At 40.0% G+C, this 18,447-nt stretch overlaps 2 protein-coding genes and 2 non-coding genes across 5 annotated transcripts in view; all 4 read left to right on the forward strand.

Annotated features, from left to right (window-relative positions):
- LOC123975540 (natural resistance-associated macrophage protein 2-like) overlaps window positions 1-3,507 on the forward strand; it is a 21,892-nt gene extending 18,385 nt beyond the window's left edge. The window contains exons 14-16 of one of the 2 annotated variants that reach the window (XM_046057103.1): window positions 2,352-2,425; window positions 2,520-2,673; window positions 3,166-3,507. In XM_046057103.1, coding sequence (XP_045913059.1) covers window positions 2,352-2,425; window positions 2,520-2,673; window positions 3,166-3,273 — 336 coding nt within the window. In that variant the 3' untranslated portion in view covers window positions 3,274-3,507. Of the gene's footprint in view, window positions 1-2,351; window positions 2,426-2,519; window positions 2,674-3,165 lie in introns of those variants that run through there. The other variant, XM_046057104.1, reaches the window with a different exon arrangement.
- trnak-cuu lies at window positions 575-647 on the forward strand. The gene has a single exon. It is a non-coding gene; the product is annotated as a tRNA-Lys (tRNA).
- On the forward strand, window positions 1,311-1,383 carry trnak-cuu. Its single transcript has one exon. It is a non-coding gene; the product is annotated as a tRNA-Lys (tRNA).
- Window positions 3,508-8,146: 4,639 nt separating the features above from the next.
- Window positions 8,147-17,671, forward strand: ctdsp2 (CTD (carboxy-terminal domain, RNA polymerase II, polypeptide A) small phosphatase 2). The gene is made up of 7 exons (XM_046056740.1): window positions 8,147-8,849; window positions 11,482-11,645; window positions 12,946-13,047; window positions 13,461-13,517; window positions 14,152-14,244; window positions 14,956-15,141; window positions 15,855-17,671. The coding sequence occupies exons 1-7, from the start codon at window positions 8,789-8,791 to the stop codon at window positions 15,978-15,980; spliced, it is 789 nt and encodes a 262-aa protein (XP_045912696.1). The 5' UTR covers window positions 8,147-8,788; the 3' UTR covers window positions 15,981-17,671.
- The last annotated feature ends 776 nt before the right edge of the window (window positions 17,672-18,447 follow it).

Consider the following 18,447-nt stretch of genomic DNA (forward strand, 5'->3'; position numbering starts at 1 on the left):
TAGACTAGTAACCCCAAACCTCTGCAAATAATTGAGGATTTACATAAATTCACACCAAGCAACTTTTCCTGACTACCAACGGGCATTTAACTGCGTCCACATTGAGCAACTTCCCGTTTAGTCTTTTTTGTGTCTTTTTGGTCCACCCGAGGTTGACGTACAAACGTTAACCCTAAAAAGTTGCAGAGGTTTTTGAGATACTTCCCAAAAGTGTCTGCAGCTGAATTTGACTTCTGCTAAGAGGATAGCTCTGACTGAATTAATTCCAAGGGCCGCCCTCACCCACCTCAATCAGCCATCATCGAGAGTCTTTGGCGACCATTGCATGCAGTTTCTGCAGCGAGTCTAGCACAGATTGGGTCTCTTCCCAAGCATGCCATGAACATGTTGGTCACATGATGCCAGTGGCAGGGTATGAGCCCCATGGTAGGCACTGGTGTTTTAGGAGAGCCAATCAATCAAAGACATCATTGTACTGTTGTTGTAGCATAAAGAAGGCAGCCTCCACCATTCAGAGTGTTCTCTGTCCATGACACAGCTGGGAGAAATCTGCTCCATATAGTGGCCAGAAACGGCCCGGCTAGCTCAGTCGGTAGAGCATGAGACTCTTAATCTCAGGGTCGTGGGTTCGAGCCCCATGTTGGGCGTTGGTATTTTAGGGTGAGGCAGATCACAAATTGGTGAAAATATCAAACTTCTCAACGGTGTACAAGCAACTATAAAACTACAGCCCTACTAGACTAGTAACCCCAAACCTCTGCAAATAATTGAGGATTTACATAAATTCACACCAAGCAACTTTTCCTGACTACCAACGGGCATTTAACTGCGTCCACATTGAGCAACTTCCCGTTTAGTCTTTTTTGTGTCTTTTTGGTCCACCTGAGGTTGACGTACAAACGTTAAACCTAAAAAGTTGCAGAGGTTTTTGAGATACTTCCCAAAAGTGTCTGCAGCTGAATTTGACTTCTGCTAAGAGGATAGCTCTGACTGAATTAATTCCAAGGGCCGCCCTCACCCACCGCAATCAGCCATCATCGAGAGTCTTTGGCGACCATTGCATGCAGTTCCTGCAGCGAGTCCAGCACAGATTGGGTTTCTTCCCAAGCATGCCATGAACATGTTGGTCACATGATGCCAGTGGCAGGGTATGAGCCCCATGTTAGGCAGCGGTGTTTTGGGAGAGCCAATCAATCAAAGACATCATTGTACTGTTGTTGTAGCATAAAGAAGGCAGCCTCCACCATTCAGAGTGTTCTCTGTCCATGACACAGCTGGGAGAAATGTGCTCCATATAGTGGTCAGAAACGGCCCGGCTAGCTCAGTCGGTAGAGCATGAGACTCTTAATCTCAGGGTCGTGGGTTCGAGCCCCACGTTGGGCGTTGGTATTTTAGGGTGAGGCAGATCACAAATTGGTGAAAATATCAAACTTCTCAACGGTGTACAAGCAACTATAAAACTACAGCCATAGTAGACTAGTAACACAAACCCTCTTTACAAATAAATGAAGAATTACATAAATTCACACACATTTCTAAGGGCCCTCACACTAATCAGCTCTCATTGATGGGAAAATATGTACTAAAATGCATTTTAAAATAATACCAAATATCCAAATTTGTAATGTATCAAAATTAACTATGTTACTTGGTTTTTGGTAATAAAGGGCCTACATTGCATAATCTGAGCTACAACAAACACGAGTGGTGCATGGGTTGACAACCTGTTATTTAATGGTGTTGCAGCACAACACTGACAATGACAATATGGTTACGTGATTTACATTATAAAGTAATGTTGAAACTCTGAAACACTTTTTCATGCACAACTGACGAAAACTTAATTTAGGCTGAAAGTAGCAAGCTAATGTTTACTGTGAGGGCTGCTCCTCGGGTCAAATAGTTACCTGACACATTATGTAAATTAGTAAACGATTTATCCTAGGTTAATAAAACGAACACCAACGCTTCACTGGAAGTGATAAGAATTGTAGCAATTAAAGCTAAAAATCGACGGAAATCAATGGAAACCTGCCATTTCACACCATCACTGTCTTCTTTGGGTCTGGATTTTTTTCTGATCTCAAAACGTCTGTGCAAATTACTGATTTGGCACCAATCAGAGGCAGCGTTTTTGTGATGTCATCACGGAGTCTTCTAACAAACTTTTTTACTGAAGTTTTAAACTACAAAATATACAACACTAAAGTAGTTTGATACAAAATATGAATTTTTTGTATTTAAATATGTATTTTAAATACATATATAATATATCGCTGCTGATTTCTCATGATATTGGTAAAAACTACATGGCAATATAACACATATTGATTATTTTCCTTCTCTCTCAGTTGCCATTTGCCCTCATTCCCATCCTCACTTTCACCAGTTTGTCATCTCTCATGAATGAGTTTGCCAATGGATTGTAAGTTTAGCTAATAACATCATAAGACAAATGGAAATCCAAATCCATTGTTTATTTTTATTTTAAAATTCTTATTCTCTTCTTCTTCCTTCAGAGTGTGTAAGATCGGAGGAGGAGTGGTGATCTTGTTCGTGTGTGCCATTAACATGTACTTCGTCGTGGTGTATGTTACTGCACTGGACAGTGTGTGGCTGTATGTGGTGGCAGCGTTCCTCTCCATAGGATACCTCACATTTGTGGGATATTTGGTAGGTAACATCAGGTTGTAGAAGAAGCACATATTCTACTTATTCACTAATTTTGATAATTGAGGCCAAGAATGTTCTGTTTCCAGCCTCTCAAATGTCAATATTTGCTGGTTTTCTTTGCCTGCTAGAATAGTAGCTCTGAGAAATTTTATTATAATCAGCAGATTAATTGATGATGAAAACAATCTTTGGAGTGATTAATAGTGCCCTTATGTGTGTTATATCAACATATCCCTTCTTTGTGTATGAGTAATTTTGTTTCTTTTTATATAATAATTCCAATCACATTTTAAATGTGTTGTTGTAGCCTCTTGGAGTGGGAGGGTTGAGGGGAAACATCTTTTGAATTTAAAGACAGTTATAAAGAAATAGAGTGACGTCACACAGCAGCATAGTTCAGTATTCGATGCTGCTCCTTATACTGACAATGTGTTCTTGATAGAGCAATCAATTCATTAATTGTAAATCTGTTTATGTCTGTCTGTACTGCAGGTGTGGTTATGTCTGATAGCTCTGGGAGTGTCCTTCCTCGATCCGAGCAGTGGGAGAGAGAATGACACAACCATCCTGATCGAGCAGCAGCCAGAGTTTGACTCCTGAATGGAATCTGTGTTTCAGAGTTCATTAACATCACAAATGCAGCTTTTAGCAACCTGCCTGACCTTTCACACACAGTGTCCTTGAGTGCAGATTCATTTATACTAGACGTTTCAAATGAAGTTTTGTATGAATGGTGCTATAGATATTTTTATTTAGTAATCAAGAATCTGTTATTGTAATTGTCTGTATCCTTAGTACTGATTATACAAAACAAGAATAGTTTTGCCAAACTGACCGGTTTACAGGTGTGAAGTTCATTTCACAGAATGACATATAATACAAAATTCTGCTATATCTCAAGGGGTCTGCAGGTTCTTCTTCTGCAAGATAAATTTAAGACTTTTAAGATCATGTTAATGCTGCATAGAATGCAATCTAATGGTGACTGATTGATCGGTCAGCCGATTAATTGGGCACTCAGAAAGCTTATACATCACCCTAAATGACAGCAGATCTAATCTAAAACCATTACTGGCTAGCATTGAATATGTATTGTTATACTGTAGAGATTTATGCAGCTGAATGACACTATTGACAAACTGTACCCCACTCTCCCTTAAACACCGGCCACGTTCTGAAGGCTAGAGCAGTACCCAATGTATTTTTCTATTTCATTCATTAATAATAATAAAAAACCCATCTAAAACAACATATTACTGGTTAACATGTATATCAGATTGTACTATGCACTATGTACGTACTATAATGGCATTATAAATGATTTTCCTTTGTTTTGATATCAGCATTACCCCCCCCCCCCCCCCCCCCCCCCCCCCCCCCCCCCTGCTCTCTAAATATTGGCATCAGGCATTGAAAAACCCATATTTGTCAACCACTACAATTTGATACCTGTTTCATGATCATACCAACCAAAATATGAAAGTATCCTGTAAAACTAGTGGAGACAACCTAGATGCAACCTATTTTTTATTATATGAATTTTTCAATACTTTCAGCAGTATATATTTGCTAATGATATAAATAATTAATTTAATGTGTCATGGGCTTGGACAACCAATTAAAAAATATTTTTTTTTACATGCAGTAAGTTTTTACTAATTCAACAGTTGCCCATTGTGACACAGTAAGCATCCTAGCTGGAGTAGCTAGCTGTAGTGACAGTGTTAGCTGCAGGTCTGAGTGGTCTGACTAAAGGATTGAACAGCCCGCTGCAGCACAGTCCACTGTCACAACAATCACACTTTTAGTTTATAAGTGTGTAACATCTCCCCACAGCCTGAAAGAGAAAATATTCAAGATAAATTGAAAGAAAGACTTTTTAAGACCTTCTTGAGGCCTTTTTTGAGGAAACTGAATTCAGTGTTTTTACAGATACCCTGCTACCCCCATGCGGTTTCTCTTTTGGCCACAGGGAGACAGTGCAGGCCAGAAAAGAGACTGCTCAGATACAGTAAACGGCTCACCAACAGAGCTGTGCAACATAACACAACAGATTAAATGCCATGGTGCATTACATCACGTTTTACGTGTTGTTATGGCTGCACAGAAACAGCATTATTGTATAAAACAAACCAAAAGAAATGCAGTGATACAATGTGACTGAAACATTTCTGTGTGTATATTCAGATATGGCTGGTGTTTGACATGTTTGTGGTGGTGGCATGTCTGAAGAGTTGCAGCTATTGTGTAACTGCAAGCAAGAACTGCTTGTTTCAGTATTGCTCAAATTCCAGTCCTGAAGTGCTTCAGCCTTTGCAAGCCGAGGAAAGGCGGACGGACAGGTTTTTCTTTGCATTGTGGCGGGGAAGTTTTTTTTCTCCCTGTCATGGAGGGAGAGTTATGTAAGAGGGGAGAGTCTTCCCACCGCCCCTCTCTGTTTTTGTTTTTCTCAATGAGCCAATGTCTCCCTGCCTAGGCCTCACAGCCTGTCCAGTAGGCCCCTTTCCTGGAAACATAGCCTAGCAGAGGCCACTCAGGGGCAGGCCTGCGAGGTGGGAGGGGAGGGGAGGGGAGGAGAGGAGGGGGGCTCTTCCAGCAAATCACATGATTGTAGACCCTACAGTCCCAGCCCTACATGAGGCTCAGATGCTGCAAGCACATTTCAACAGCTAGTTTGTCATCAACATGACTGGATGTAGCTAATGCATGGCAGAGTTGTAAGTAGGCGCCTTGGATTCCCAGTGTGAAAAGCAGAAATAGAACCACAACGCCTGATGGATAGAATGTATGTGTGTGCATGCGTCTGTTAGAGGTTAACGTGATTGGTTTATTTGTCATTAATGTCAACATCACCAGATTTTTTACTATTACTATAACTTAATGAACAGTATTTGTGTAGAATATTTCTGAATCTTTTCTTGGGGGTGGTGGGGGGGCTGACATTTGGCCTCAGTAATATGATCGGAGCTATTTTAAGGGTGTTGTATTTGTCTATTTTTCTATGTGTCAGTTGATGACATGGAACAGATTAACAGACTAACTCACTGATTTATTTTTGCAAAAGATATTCATGGAACATTTGTTATAGCAGAAAGCACCATGTAGTTTTATTACTTGCGGCTTACAGTAACTGACTGATTTAATGAGTTGTCATCATAAAAATCAATAAATGTAATATTGAATTGTAAACAAACAGCTCAACTGAACCAACACAATAAAGCACAACACTGAATTACAGGAACTGACTATTTAATCACACGTGTTATGTCTTCTTTTCATATTCTTCCTTTTTCTTTTCACTCTCTGTGATTCAACATTGACACATTTCTGGTCTCAGGTTTGAAATGTGCTGCACTCTTGATTTATTTCTCCTCTCACCACATGTTATTTTGACCTGCCTGTGCATTAGTTCTGTTGACAGATGAAAGATGGATGCAGATTTAATATGTATCTGATGTTTTGTCAGTCATATTTTTTGAACAGATTTTCCAGGGGTACAGCTGCAGCACCCTTAATACTCAGCCCAGGGCCTCAACACCGGTTGGCCCCTTTGCACTTTCTGTCTGCCTATTTGTCTTCTCAGAGGAATGCACATGCAGCATTACCATAAGAAGAGGGCACAACTCACCAGAGAGCAGGCAAAGATAATGAATTTCTACTTGATTTAGTAAACAGTGGCATCATCTGTAAACCACACGACATTTTCCAGCTGTGCGGTCCATACTTATTCTGTATATATTTTTACACAGATCTGTCAGTGCTGCCTTAAAATGTCCGACACCAGGAATGCAAACAGCGGGGCCATTCTTGTTTATGTCTTGCATTGTGGCCACTGTGGGTACTGGCTGAGCTTGTGGTGTAATGGGCCCACATGTGTTTGGAATGGAGAGACTATTTCAGTCGTGTAGTTATTCCTTTATTAACAAGTTTATTTTATTGTTTCTCTCTGTTTTTTTTCAGTTAATCAGTATTATGGACGGATGCAGTTTATGTTCTCCACATCAGTTGTGCTGTTGATAAATTCCACTTCACAGTTTTTCACCGTGCATTACAGCAAAGGGATCACTGTGATTTCTCAGAGGTTTCTGAACTTTCGGAGGATGAGGAGGCGCTGCAGAGCCTCCATGCTGTAAATATAAATATCTGGGGACGCGCTGGTTGACCACATGATGTCAAACCCACTTGTATTTATTTGAACAAGGTAAAATAAATGTGTTTTAGTTCAGGCTGCTCAGCAAATCACTATACTCAGTGTAGTGAAAAATTATTGTAAAGTACACAGGATTTGCCTTCAGCTGAATAAAACTTATTTTAATAAAAAAAAATAGAAACTGCAACTGTTTACGTATTTATTTCTAATTAATCACTGGATTTAGACCTAAATAGTTACTAGTTTAAGTCATAACAGAGTTGAATAAATATTATGATACTTTTACATGATGCAACCATCATTTAATGTTTATGACCTCTAGTTTTGCAGTAAAATAACTGCATTAGAGCCTGCCTGCATTGTTGCACACATGTTCAACACAGTGGTTAGTTTCATTTTTACTGTTGTGTCAGTAGAGGGGGAAGAAAAAGGAGAGAGAGAAAATGAAAGGAGCCTGGGTCATTGGTTTCACTCTGCCCTCTGTTACCTCCACACAGAGAGTAGCCAACTACTGAGGGACAGTTACCATGTTGTCCTGCATAGAGTTTATAAGTTTATATCTTATGGATATGTAGACTGTAGGGATGCATCAGATGAAGAACAACTGGAAACATCTGGGAGTCATATGCATTATAGGTAGGCTATAGTTTAATTAGTTACAGATTAATTTTAAGTATTAGAGACACTTCTACTTCGTCAGTAATGCTGTAGGCTATATTTGATGTTTCTGACAGAATATATATTTTAACAAGCCTGTTATTTATGTTGTTTTTGCTTTCCCTACTAGATCCTTCAGATGTTATGATATCGCAAGTTTACACACAAAACCGCGAATTTTAGGCTTATAAAATATTGCCAAGCACAAACATCGCAGGCAAAGATGATTTACATTATTTTGGGCGTAGATAACTGAATTATTATGACTGAAATTTAATAACATCACAATCTCTACCTCTTCTGATACGTTTAATGAAGTTGAACAAAAAAAAAAACACAAAAAATGCAGAACACAAACAAAACTTGTAAACAATAAAAATAGGCTATTAAAAAAAATAAAAGAAAACAAACGTTATAAACTACAAAATGACGTCCTAGCTTACAATTTTAGAGAAAGGACACACGTCTGTCTTTATTTATATGCTAATTAGGTTGCATTTGTTTGTTTATTTTATAAAATAATAATGTACAAACAATGTGAGCTCATCTGAACGAGCAGCGCTGGAATGTATTCGCTGCGGAGCGTGCAGGACTGGGAGGAATGCCTTGACCACGCCCCTCCTCCCTGGCGTCCAATCAGGGAGAAGAGACGGTTTCAAGGCGCCCTCGGAGTCCCAACCGTAGAAAAACAAAGCCTCGGATAACAACAAAACTCATATTTTACATTTAACTCCACACAGGAATCTATTCACTTGTATCGGACCCGACTGTAGTGAACGATTCCCGGTGTTTTTCGTCGCCCTTAAAGGCATTTCTGGCGATGTTGTTTATCTGTAGTAAGGGGGGGCTTGAAACCGCCCTCCCTTGCCCCATTTCCTCGGTTGTTTTCCTTCTCTCGCCTGGATTCTCCATGTTGTTGGTGCAAGAGTGAAGACTTCGCAGCGACGGGTGAGGGGGGCTGCTCAGCGATATTACCAGTAATAGTCGCGGTAAACCCGAGACGACGGGGCTGACATTCTCAAATAGCCTGCAAAAAAACATATCCAAAGTGCCTTGCCCCCTCCCCAGGCGGACCTCCGAAAGAAGAACAAGAAGAAGAAGAAGAAGAAGAAGAGCGGCGGCGGTGGGGGAATAAAGAAACCCAGGAACAAGATAAATCCTACACTCATCGGGGATTTGTAACTGAGGCGGATGACAAGAGTTACCTCGGCGAATACTTGAGTCTATTTGTCAATAAAACCCAATGAGGGATGCCCATCAGTGCTCGGGGACAGGATTTGAGGATTTTGAGGGCTCCGTGATTGTCAGATGGAAAGTTCTGTTATCACCCAAGTGCAGAAAGAAGACGTTCAAGTGTCACCGAAAACAGGTGAGATGGGCCTGTGTTTATATGCTTTTTCAGTGTTATAATATTTGCCTCCCGTGGTGCGGTATTATTTGATTATCTTCAGAAGAATGATCCGGGTGTTATTGAGAGAGCCTGTAGTGCGCCCATTTGACAGTTGAGCGCTGCGGACGCTGGTTGAGCGCGGTTCGAGTCGCACTACCCCCCTTTTTTTAAACGAAGCAAATCAGTAATATTTAGATCAAATCACATGAAATAAAATGTGTGTGTAAATTAAAGCGACGGATTCTGATACACCACAATGTGCTTATTTACTGAATATATTTTGAACGGAAGCTGCAACCTTAGTTTTTTTTTTTTCTCTCTCCATCGATCACCTGCAGATCATAAAGCACACAACTGTTAGAATAAACATATAAGACTGAACAACATCCAGCACTCAGAGGGCGAGATTATTATGTAGCTCACCTTGCTTTAAGTTGTTATTGAATCGAATATAAGGTCAGCTATAAGTTCACAGTCTCCATTACGCACCAGGTTTGCCATCTGGAGCTTGGCTATTGTTGATCCTGTTTTTTTGTCTCTTTTTTTTTGCCGTGGGTGCTCTTTTTGTGCAAAAATCTCTTGTCGCTTCTTAACATGTGGTGTTGTGATCATCGCTCAGTTCTTCTTCATTTAGTGCTGCTGGTTGATCGTGGCCAGACCCCCCCCCCCCTCCAAAAAAACTGCCGTGTATTTATGTCGATCAGGTTCCAGCTTGTTTGGCACCATCCCATGTCCTACTACAGTGTTCTTCCAGGTACAGCATGAGGAGCCCGTCTGTCACCACAGGCAGCACCACGGTTCAGTGTAAACCAAGCTGTTTTGCTCATTTAAAAACTATGGTGTGGTGTTTTGTTCATTTTTTTTTATTTTTTATTTTTTTTTGGGGGGGGGGGGGGTGACTGCGCTGCTGTAGCATTAAAGGAAGGCTGCTGCACTGTTCCCACATTATTATTTCATTGCACAAACAAACAGCACAGGTTCTGTGTTGAATCATAATGCATTTATAAGCTGGTGGGTGTAAAGGAGGACCAGAGTGGCTGTTGATTAACAAGAGGGCTGTATACCAGGTGCCGCGGTGTTGACAGCGGAATGCACAAACACACCCCTCTGCACACGCCCATTGTAGCGCCGTTTCAAAGATTCCGTTGTTTGCAAGCTTCCCTTGGTCTTGAAAGAGGCTTCCCTCATTGATTCAGGCTCACTACTTGAGTGTTAATCTCGTGCATATTGCATGAGTGCAGGTACTGATGCGGTGCTTTTTGCACCGCATCAGTACCTGCAAGTGTGTCAAGTCAAGTGTGCGTACAAAATATAATTCAACATGTCCACAGTGGGTTTTTTTGTTGCTTTTTGTCTTGCATGTGTTTTGAAGTGCTGGATTTGTCTGTAGGACTAATCTGCTGCTGTTTTTCTATCCTTTTACATGCAGGGGAGATGTAGTGTATGTGTTATGTCATACATGAATATACTGTTGTCCTGTGGGAAATCAATTGGCTGACTTACACTGACAGGATCCTTGTTAATGGGATACAAATCAAGTGGATTGTATTGATTATTGTATCTTAATAAATTCAGGGGGGTTGGGGGGGCTAGACTAATGAAGGACATCTGAGGAATTACCAAATCACGCTCCGGTTTCCTTTGTCTCTCAAACATGGTGTTGTGTAACATGGACATTGGTGGGTCTGCATTATGTCTTCAGAGGGTCAGCGTGAACACTGTGGATTGTAAGAAACAAATGTGTAAATGTGCTAGCGTACAGTTGGGTGGCACACTTTCATGACTTTGTGTATCAACTGTTCTTATCTCTAAGAAGGACTGAGAGTGTTTACAGTCTGTAATGAAAGTGTATTGATGGTATTAATCCTGAATCTGTTTGCAAGTCCTCACACGAAACACACTAGAGGGGACTTGAAGGAATGTTTTTTTTTTCTCCCTTTCTTTCTCCACGGCTACTCCTATGGGGCCGGGACGCTCACCGTTACAGTGGCTGATCAAAGACCTGCACAGAGCACTGAGGTGTGACTGCTTGTCCGGCTCACTGACTGACTTGACTGACTGCCTGGCTGTCTTGTCAGGCTGTTCTGGCTAGCTTCAGACAGTCCTGAAATGTCCTGGAGTTTAAAATGGTTGGAATGTTTTCTGTCTGTGTTTTCGGTTGAAGGTACTGCCGAAAAGTGTGGGTTTTCCCGCCCTCTGTGATTATATAACATGTACCAGCCATTTCCAGCAGCAGCAGCAGCAGCAGAGGAAGGCGCATTAAAAACAGATTTCATGTGCGGGCTGTGCCATTACTATAGACAGATGGACGGTGCCTTTTAGAAAGGAGAAGCTCATTCTTTACAAGTAGCTTATTCCTAATTATGCTGAATTTCCTTTATGGATTAATATGTGATTGATTTCAATAAACAACAACCCCCCCAGGTATTTTAATTCCTGTATTGTTTGTATCAACATTTTTTTGTGTGTGGAATAAAAAAACATTAGATTATGTGTACCTGACGTGAATTGTGGCGTGTAATTCAAGCCCCCTACTTTATATTTCCGTGTCGACTACATGGAGTTTTGCTTGGTTTTCTCATGAAAGTCCTTCTTTCTCTGTGCGAAACAGGCCAGGTGAGCCGGTCTGCCCTGAAACAGCCTCGGAGTTGTAACATCTTCAAAGCACTCTTCTGTTGCCTCCAAGCTCAGGATGGCCCCAAACCGCCACCACCAACGCCACCACCTTCCCAGCAGGCCTTGCTGGAGTCACAGGAAAATGGGACTGTTGTCAAGGTAACACTGTTCTTCGTAATATTTCACACCACCGAAAACAATTCGAAGACCTCAGTTCAGTCCTGCCTTTATTTTAGTTTATTTATGATTTTACTTCCTTGACGCACGCACACACACACACACACACACACACACACACACACACACACACACACACACACACAGACACACACACACACTGCTTGCCAAAAAATAGGAGGCGTTTAAAAAGTTTGGCCATCTGTAGGAATAAACTAAACACACTGTCGTAAAAATGTGCTTATTATTGTCTTCAAGCGTTATTTTATTTGTTTTACAACTGCACACTAAAACCGCTGCTGCACCTGCTCTGAACGTCTTGAAAGCTAACCGCAACTGTCTGCGGATATGGAATCACTTTGATGTTCACACTTGATCCCCCAAGGAAGATAAGAACGACAGAGAGACTATCAATCCTTCAGGCAGACGGTCGAGAGCGAGCAGAGAATGGTGTATTGTGTGCTTCGTAATTGCTGAGGTGGAGAAAAAATAAAGCCTTGAGGGCCTGCTGCACACGGATGGCCATGCTGGTGAATGCTGTCAGCCTGATTAGAGCTTCAGTAGCATGTAAGGGGCATTTTAATGAGATGCCATGTTTGTTCACATTGAGGTGTGTCCTCTAGCATCAGGAGCAAACAGGAAGCAGCATCTGTAAGGCCTGGATATTGTCTGCCAGGCTCCCACCGAAATGAAACCAAATTATACGTTTGCGTCAATAGGGTTGTGTTGCATTGGGTTTATTGTTTAGTTGATGAAAGAAGATTGTTTTTGCTCATGGATATTATGTTTCTCAATCTTAATATGCCTTCCTCGATGGATAAGCTATTTACGTTATGTAATATATTAATAATTGAAGTTAGTTTGATTGTGCTCATAAAGATCAGAGGATGAACCAAAATTAATAAAAGGAGAAAACTGGATTTTTAAAAATTAGCTCATATAAGGTAATGTGCTCTCCCTGCAGTTGAATGCCTGTAGAGATGCGTTTGGGAAGTATAATGGAAGAATAAATATGCTAATCCTAAAGATAGGCAACATAGAAGCTGTTACAGTAAATAACGAAGCCCACTCCTTCAGCCACCCACACATATATGCCCCTCTTAAGAGTCTTATCTAATTTCCCAGAGGGAAAATCAAATTGCCAAGGTCTGATTTTCATATGAATCACTGTACTATCAGGACTAATCATGTCCCGTAGCTATAAACACAGCACAGACAAGACAAATGATATAGGTGTGTGTAGGACAATACCATTAAAACAAGTTTTTGTGTGTCACCTTAGCAATATGAACCCAGTCTCCTGCCTGAGGTAGAGGCCCAGGACCAAGGGAAGATATGTGTGGTCATAGACCTGGATGAGACCCTAGTGCACAGCTCATTCAAGGTACGCCATCAGTCATTTAATCACTAAATAAGCTTCTTTATGTCAACACTAGCATTTGCCTCATTTCAGTATGTTTGGTATTGTTGTTTGACCTGTGATGTTACATCAGTTTGAGTGAAAGCTTCTTCAGATTCAATGATGTGATGTCGATACATGTGATGGCAGCTTGTAGCATTGGTGCATTGGTCTTCTTCTTCTGTGATTGTTTATTATTCCGTAGCAGGCTTTCTTCACTAAAACAGTCACATGTATTTGAGGAACATACAGTGTATTATTTTCTGTTTGTGTTGGCTTTTCACTGTGACGTGAAGTCTGTTTCTAAATGTTCAGTTATGTAACGCCATGTGAATGTACACAGCGCAGCTCATGTGAATGAGCATGCCAACCATCTCCCTCTGTGTTCTTCCCTGCAGCCTATTAGTAATGCAGACTTCATCGTGCCTGTGGAGATAGAGGGGACCACACACCAGGTAAACTACTGTGTGCTGTGTGTTTGCTGTAGAGGGGAGGGGGGGGGGCTGTGTGTTTGTGTATGTATGTTGATGTGTTTGCAGCGGTTGCTGAGCTGAAAAGGGATGGGTCTTGTAACTGATCAGCCAGGGTTTGCTATGACAGGCGAACGGAGCCCTCTACTGACCAGATGTTGAACAGGGAGTCGTAAGTGGAAGTGGATGCATCAGCAAGAAAATGAATCATTTCTGTTGAGTTCATCTAAAATATCATGAATAAGTGATACAGTACATATTACTGCCTCTGTGAAGATGTTGAAAAACTTGCTCAAATAGCACAGTCTACTGGACAATTTGTTCAACTTGGCTGTAGAGCTTCTCACTATTGGACATGTGGAAATGTAATTAACTGAGAAATGTGATTCCTGGGACCCCATGTGCTAGTACGCGATCCTCTGGGGGCCTCTGCCTGGTTCAAGTAATCCAGGATAGGCTGGTTAACACTGGCACGGCCTATTCTTGATTACTTGTTTCAGGAACTGGCCATTAACAGCAATCAGATGGGAATAATAAGTTGATGGTACACATTTATTGAAGTGACAGTTACATAGTCCTGTAAGTCAGACTGTTTCCTGATGGCCTATTTGTTTCACAGGTGTATGTGCTGAAGAGGCCGTATGTGGATGAGTTCCTGCAGAGAATGGGAGAGTTGTTTGAATGTGTGCTGTTTACAGCCAGTCTCGCAAAGGTACTTTACATCAGACACTGAAATAGATCTTCATATTATTCAGCACAAAGTATATGTTGTTTGTTGTAATGTCTGATCTATCAGATGTTGTTCTGCTTTCTCTCGCCTTTTTTAGTTCTCCTTTTACTGTGATAGCAGCTACTTGACATGGTGTTAGTCACCTTTGTAGACACCCTCCTCATGTTTAAAGCCATAATTTGTTTCCTTGCTCATTGCACCAGCTATTTGTAAGTTCAAAAACTTACAAGGGATTAGTTAGTAGTGATATACGCGTAACTAAATTTAAATGTGTTGCACCGCACACACTAGATAGTTGTTACTAAATATTTACATATATAAACTACCAGGTGTAACTGCTAGGGAGCTTTAGTTTTAGCCTGCTAACATTTGACCTGGTTACATTCAAGATAAAGAGGACATATTGTGGGTCGACATGTCTGACTTACACTTGATAACTATGTATGTTACAGCTTGTGATGCTACAATGACTTCCTTAAGTTTTATTGGTGCAGCCCAGTTTAGTAAACCCCGCGTTCGACAAGCATTACCTTTGAACTATAGACTCAAAATTTAGGAATGGATTTACGAATGGCTAGTGTAACCTAATCCAGATGAGCAGATTGTAGATGTGTGATGCTATTTCTTAGCTATTTGCCTTACACATCCCTGCTTTTCCCCCACCTGCTCCCCACACCCCCTCACCTCCATCAGTACGCAGACCCGGTGACGGACCTGCTGGATCAATGTGGTGTATTCCGGACCCGGTTATTCCGGGAATCTTGCGTATTCCACCAAGGCTGCTATGTCAAAGATTTGAGCCGCCTGGGCAGAGACCTCCACAAAACCCTCATCCTGGACAACTCTCCTGCCTCCTACATCTTCCACCCTAATAATGCTGTGAGTTTTGATCTGTCTCTTTGGGTTGCAAATAGCTTTGACAATTGTGATGAATAATATTGATATCTGTTGTTCAAAAGTCGTGGCACCTGCTCTTAGACCTCAAGCTTATGGAGGCCTGGGGAAAATGGTGGGAACACCGTGGGACAAGAAACTCATGCAAACGATAACGTGTTTAAACTAAAGCCTAAATCTTATTTTCCCCGAGATGCTGGAGGTCTGGCAATGTGAGATTAGCTCTTACAAAATGATAAATCAAACTACTACAATTAGTTAAATGAATTAGAATAGATTCCTAGTTTCAACCTGATTATGGCTGCAACTAATGATTATTGCAATCAATGAGAAATCTGCAGGTAATTTACTTGATTTATTGTTTTATATTTGCTATGGAACAAATGATTGACAAATGCTCTGAAATTTCCCTGAGCCCAAAACCCAAAGACATTCAGTTTATTATTGGCTGTTAGTTTCCAATTAATTTTCTCTTATTGACAAATTGTTTCAGTTCTAATCCGGATTTACAGAAATGTACACTGCACATTTAGGACTGATTAAAATTTGTACACCTCTGGTTAAATATGTATTAAAACACAGCTTTGGTCCGGAACTGTATGCGCCAGGTGCAGTTTATACAATATGTGATTTTTATTTAATTTTATCCATGGTTCATAAAAGCCAGCAGTTTTTGAGTGATTGCTTGTTTTCATCAGGTCCCTGTGGTGTCATGGTTCGACGACGTGGACGACTCTGAACTGCTCAACCTTCTGCCTGTGTTCGAAGAACTTAGTCAAGTTGATAATGTTTACACCGGGCTGGACCAGCTTCGTGGACATTAAGCTCTCAATGGACCAGCTCAGCTCCTGTTTGAACTCCAGCTTGTCTTCAACTACAATAGAACCATATATCGGGATTAGATACTAGAGTATTCAGACGCTGTTCTTCTAGCCTCTGCACAAAATCCTCAGTTTAGAAAATTGTATTATCATGGGGTTAAGGAAATTCCAAGCCTGGAAAACACAATGTGTTTGACTCAACTGAAACTATAGATTGCAATCTGAGGCCTTTCCTCTGAACCTCAGTGCTGACATTTTTGACAACCACTATGAGAACGAGCGGGAAACAATAACCAAAGCAGTCCCATCACAATCACTCCAGTTTATATGAATATTAAAGGGGTTCTTTTGCCAAAGCAGAAGGCTGCCTGCCCTGACTTGACTTTTGGACATGTTCTTTTTTTATTATTGTGCCTTTTTAAGGAACAACAAAGAAAAAAAAACTATCAGCTCTTTTTTTAAATTTCCACCAGATTTTATACATTTAATGATTTCTTTTTTATAGGTTGTTTTATAAGGAAATCTATTTTTAAACAGTGAACATGGTTCTTCTATGCAACCCAGTTCTGTAATTACATGGACAGTACCTCCTAAGTAGCCAGTCAATAATTGCATTCAGCAGATGTAAACATTACTGTAGCCTTATTTACCTGTAAATGAGCAGCAAAAAAAGTGTATTTTCCTTATACTTTTACTATAAACACAATTTCTACAAAACATACAAATATACAGTACGTCGTTAGTAGTCAGATTGATATTTGATATATTGGTTATAAGTTAAGTAAACAGGGTGAAATCTTGTCTTTGACGGTTCATTGAAAGCAGACACACTGGAATATGATGGCACATAGGACGGCCAGAAATGCCACAGTTTTCAGTCAAGGTTCAATAATTTGTTACTATGTTTTTCTTTTATTACTATATGACATACAACTTGCACTTGTTTTATATTGACAGTGCTGAAAGTAAAAACTGTGCCTTTGAAATTCGGACAGAGAATTGTGTTCTGCCTGAAAAGAGATTTGCAGGCCTACACAGTCTGATGTGTCATGCTGAGCGTGAGAAAACACTGTCAAGGGCAAGTGTAATGCCATGTGGCTGTGGTACTTGCAGTGCAACACTTGAAAATATCAAATAAATTTTAGCATAGTGTGAGCGTTTTTTTCTATATTTATTGGCCAAAAACCTGTAATGTCCAGTATTTCTTAATGCTTAACATTTTGTATTCTAATCTACTTGCCTACTTTGAGGCTGGCCTTGTGTTTAACTGTTTTATTTGTGCCTAAATAACATACATTTTGCTGTCAAAGTTCTTGGATAATTCAAAAACTTAAGCAGTTAAATCAAATAAACCATTAACAAGTAAAGACAAGATTCAATCAAGAAAGAACACCTTTTTCTCATTTTAAATTCAGTACAACAGATATTTTGTGGGGATATGTTTCCTGGGTAATGTGGTTTTTCTATGATGTTTAATTTCTGATGCAATTATTGCCTGCATGTTAACTTGTAAAATATGACAATGAAATTGTACCAGTTGTGATGACCAAAAGTATTTGTTTAGACAGTCACAATTTGTCTTTGTGTATCAGAATAAATCAAAAACTCATTGTCTCTACCTGATCTGACCAAAACTCTAACAGACAAGGTGCTACCAGATTTTATTTTAAAATAAAAATTGGTATTATACAATACTGTATTCGTATTTATTTTTCTCCGTGGTGACACTAAATGACACATCTCTTCTGAAAGTATGAAATTGCTTTTGCTCTATGTCCTCCGATACAACAATAAAGTATCTTTTTAAAAATGCTTAAATCTTTTTGGTTTAAAAGACATACTGCAGGATCAAGTTCTACTCAAATGTCAGTACGACTTGCAAACAAACATCCAAACTTTGTTCACACAAGATTTCATTTTAAATTTTATATTTTTAACGTGTACTGTGGTGGAATTTCTGTAAGGTATAGTTCTTGAGTACTTGCATTGTTGCTACATTTCAGAGGGACCATACCAAACTCAGCTATAGTTACTAGTTACTTTTTAGATTTTATATAAAGATATGATACACTTAACAGTTAAAAAGTAAAGTAAGCAATTATTATTAAATATGACAAGGACTATTCCACATGTACATTTACTTTTGGATACATTTCCTTATTAATACTTTTTTACTTAATTAAAATGTGTAGGCCTATAATATATTGACATTGTTCCACTTTTACTGAAGGATACTTCTTCCACCACTATCAGATACTAGTTAAACATACATTTATTTTTCATAACCAACATTATAAGTCTAAACAGAAAAATACGCTTATGTAAATTATCTTTAAATGAAAATATGGTCGCCCGTTGAAAAACGGCTGATATCAACTCCTTCACACTCCTGCGCATTAATTTGCATCAGCCCTGCATTTATTATTTATTTGATCAGAAACATGTGGTAGAGACATTCGAGTCTTTGTTT

The sequence above is a fragment of the Micropterus dolomieu genome, linkage group LG08 (genome assembly GCF_021292245.1).
Source record: "Micropterus dolomieu isolate WLL.071019.BEF.003 ecotype Adirondacks linkage group LG08, ASM2129224v1, whole genome shotgun sequence".
NCBI lineage: Eukaryota > Metazoa > Chordata > Actinopteri > Centrarchiformes > Centrarchidae > Micropterus > Micropterus dolomieu.

Bases quoted from the DNA above. Each gene is read 5' to 3' on its own strand.
- ctdsp2 (XM_046056740.1), top strand. From the start codon at position 8,789: ATGGAAAGTTCTGTTATCACCCAAGTGCAGAAAGAAGACGTTCAAGTG. The intron at 13,048-13,460 runs GTACGCCATCAG...TCTTCCCTGCAG, and splicing joins TAGTGCACAGCTCATTCAAG to CCTATTAGTAATGCAGACTT. The intron at 14,245-14,955 runs GTACTTTACATC...CACCTCCATCAG, and splicing joins TTACAGCCAGTCTCGCAAAG to TACGCAGACCCGGTGACGGA.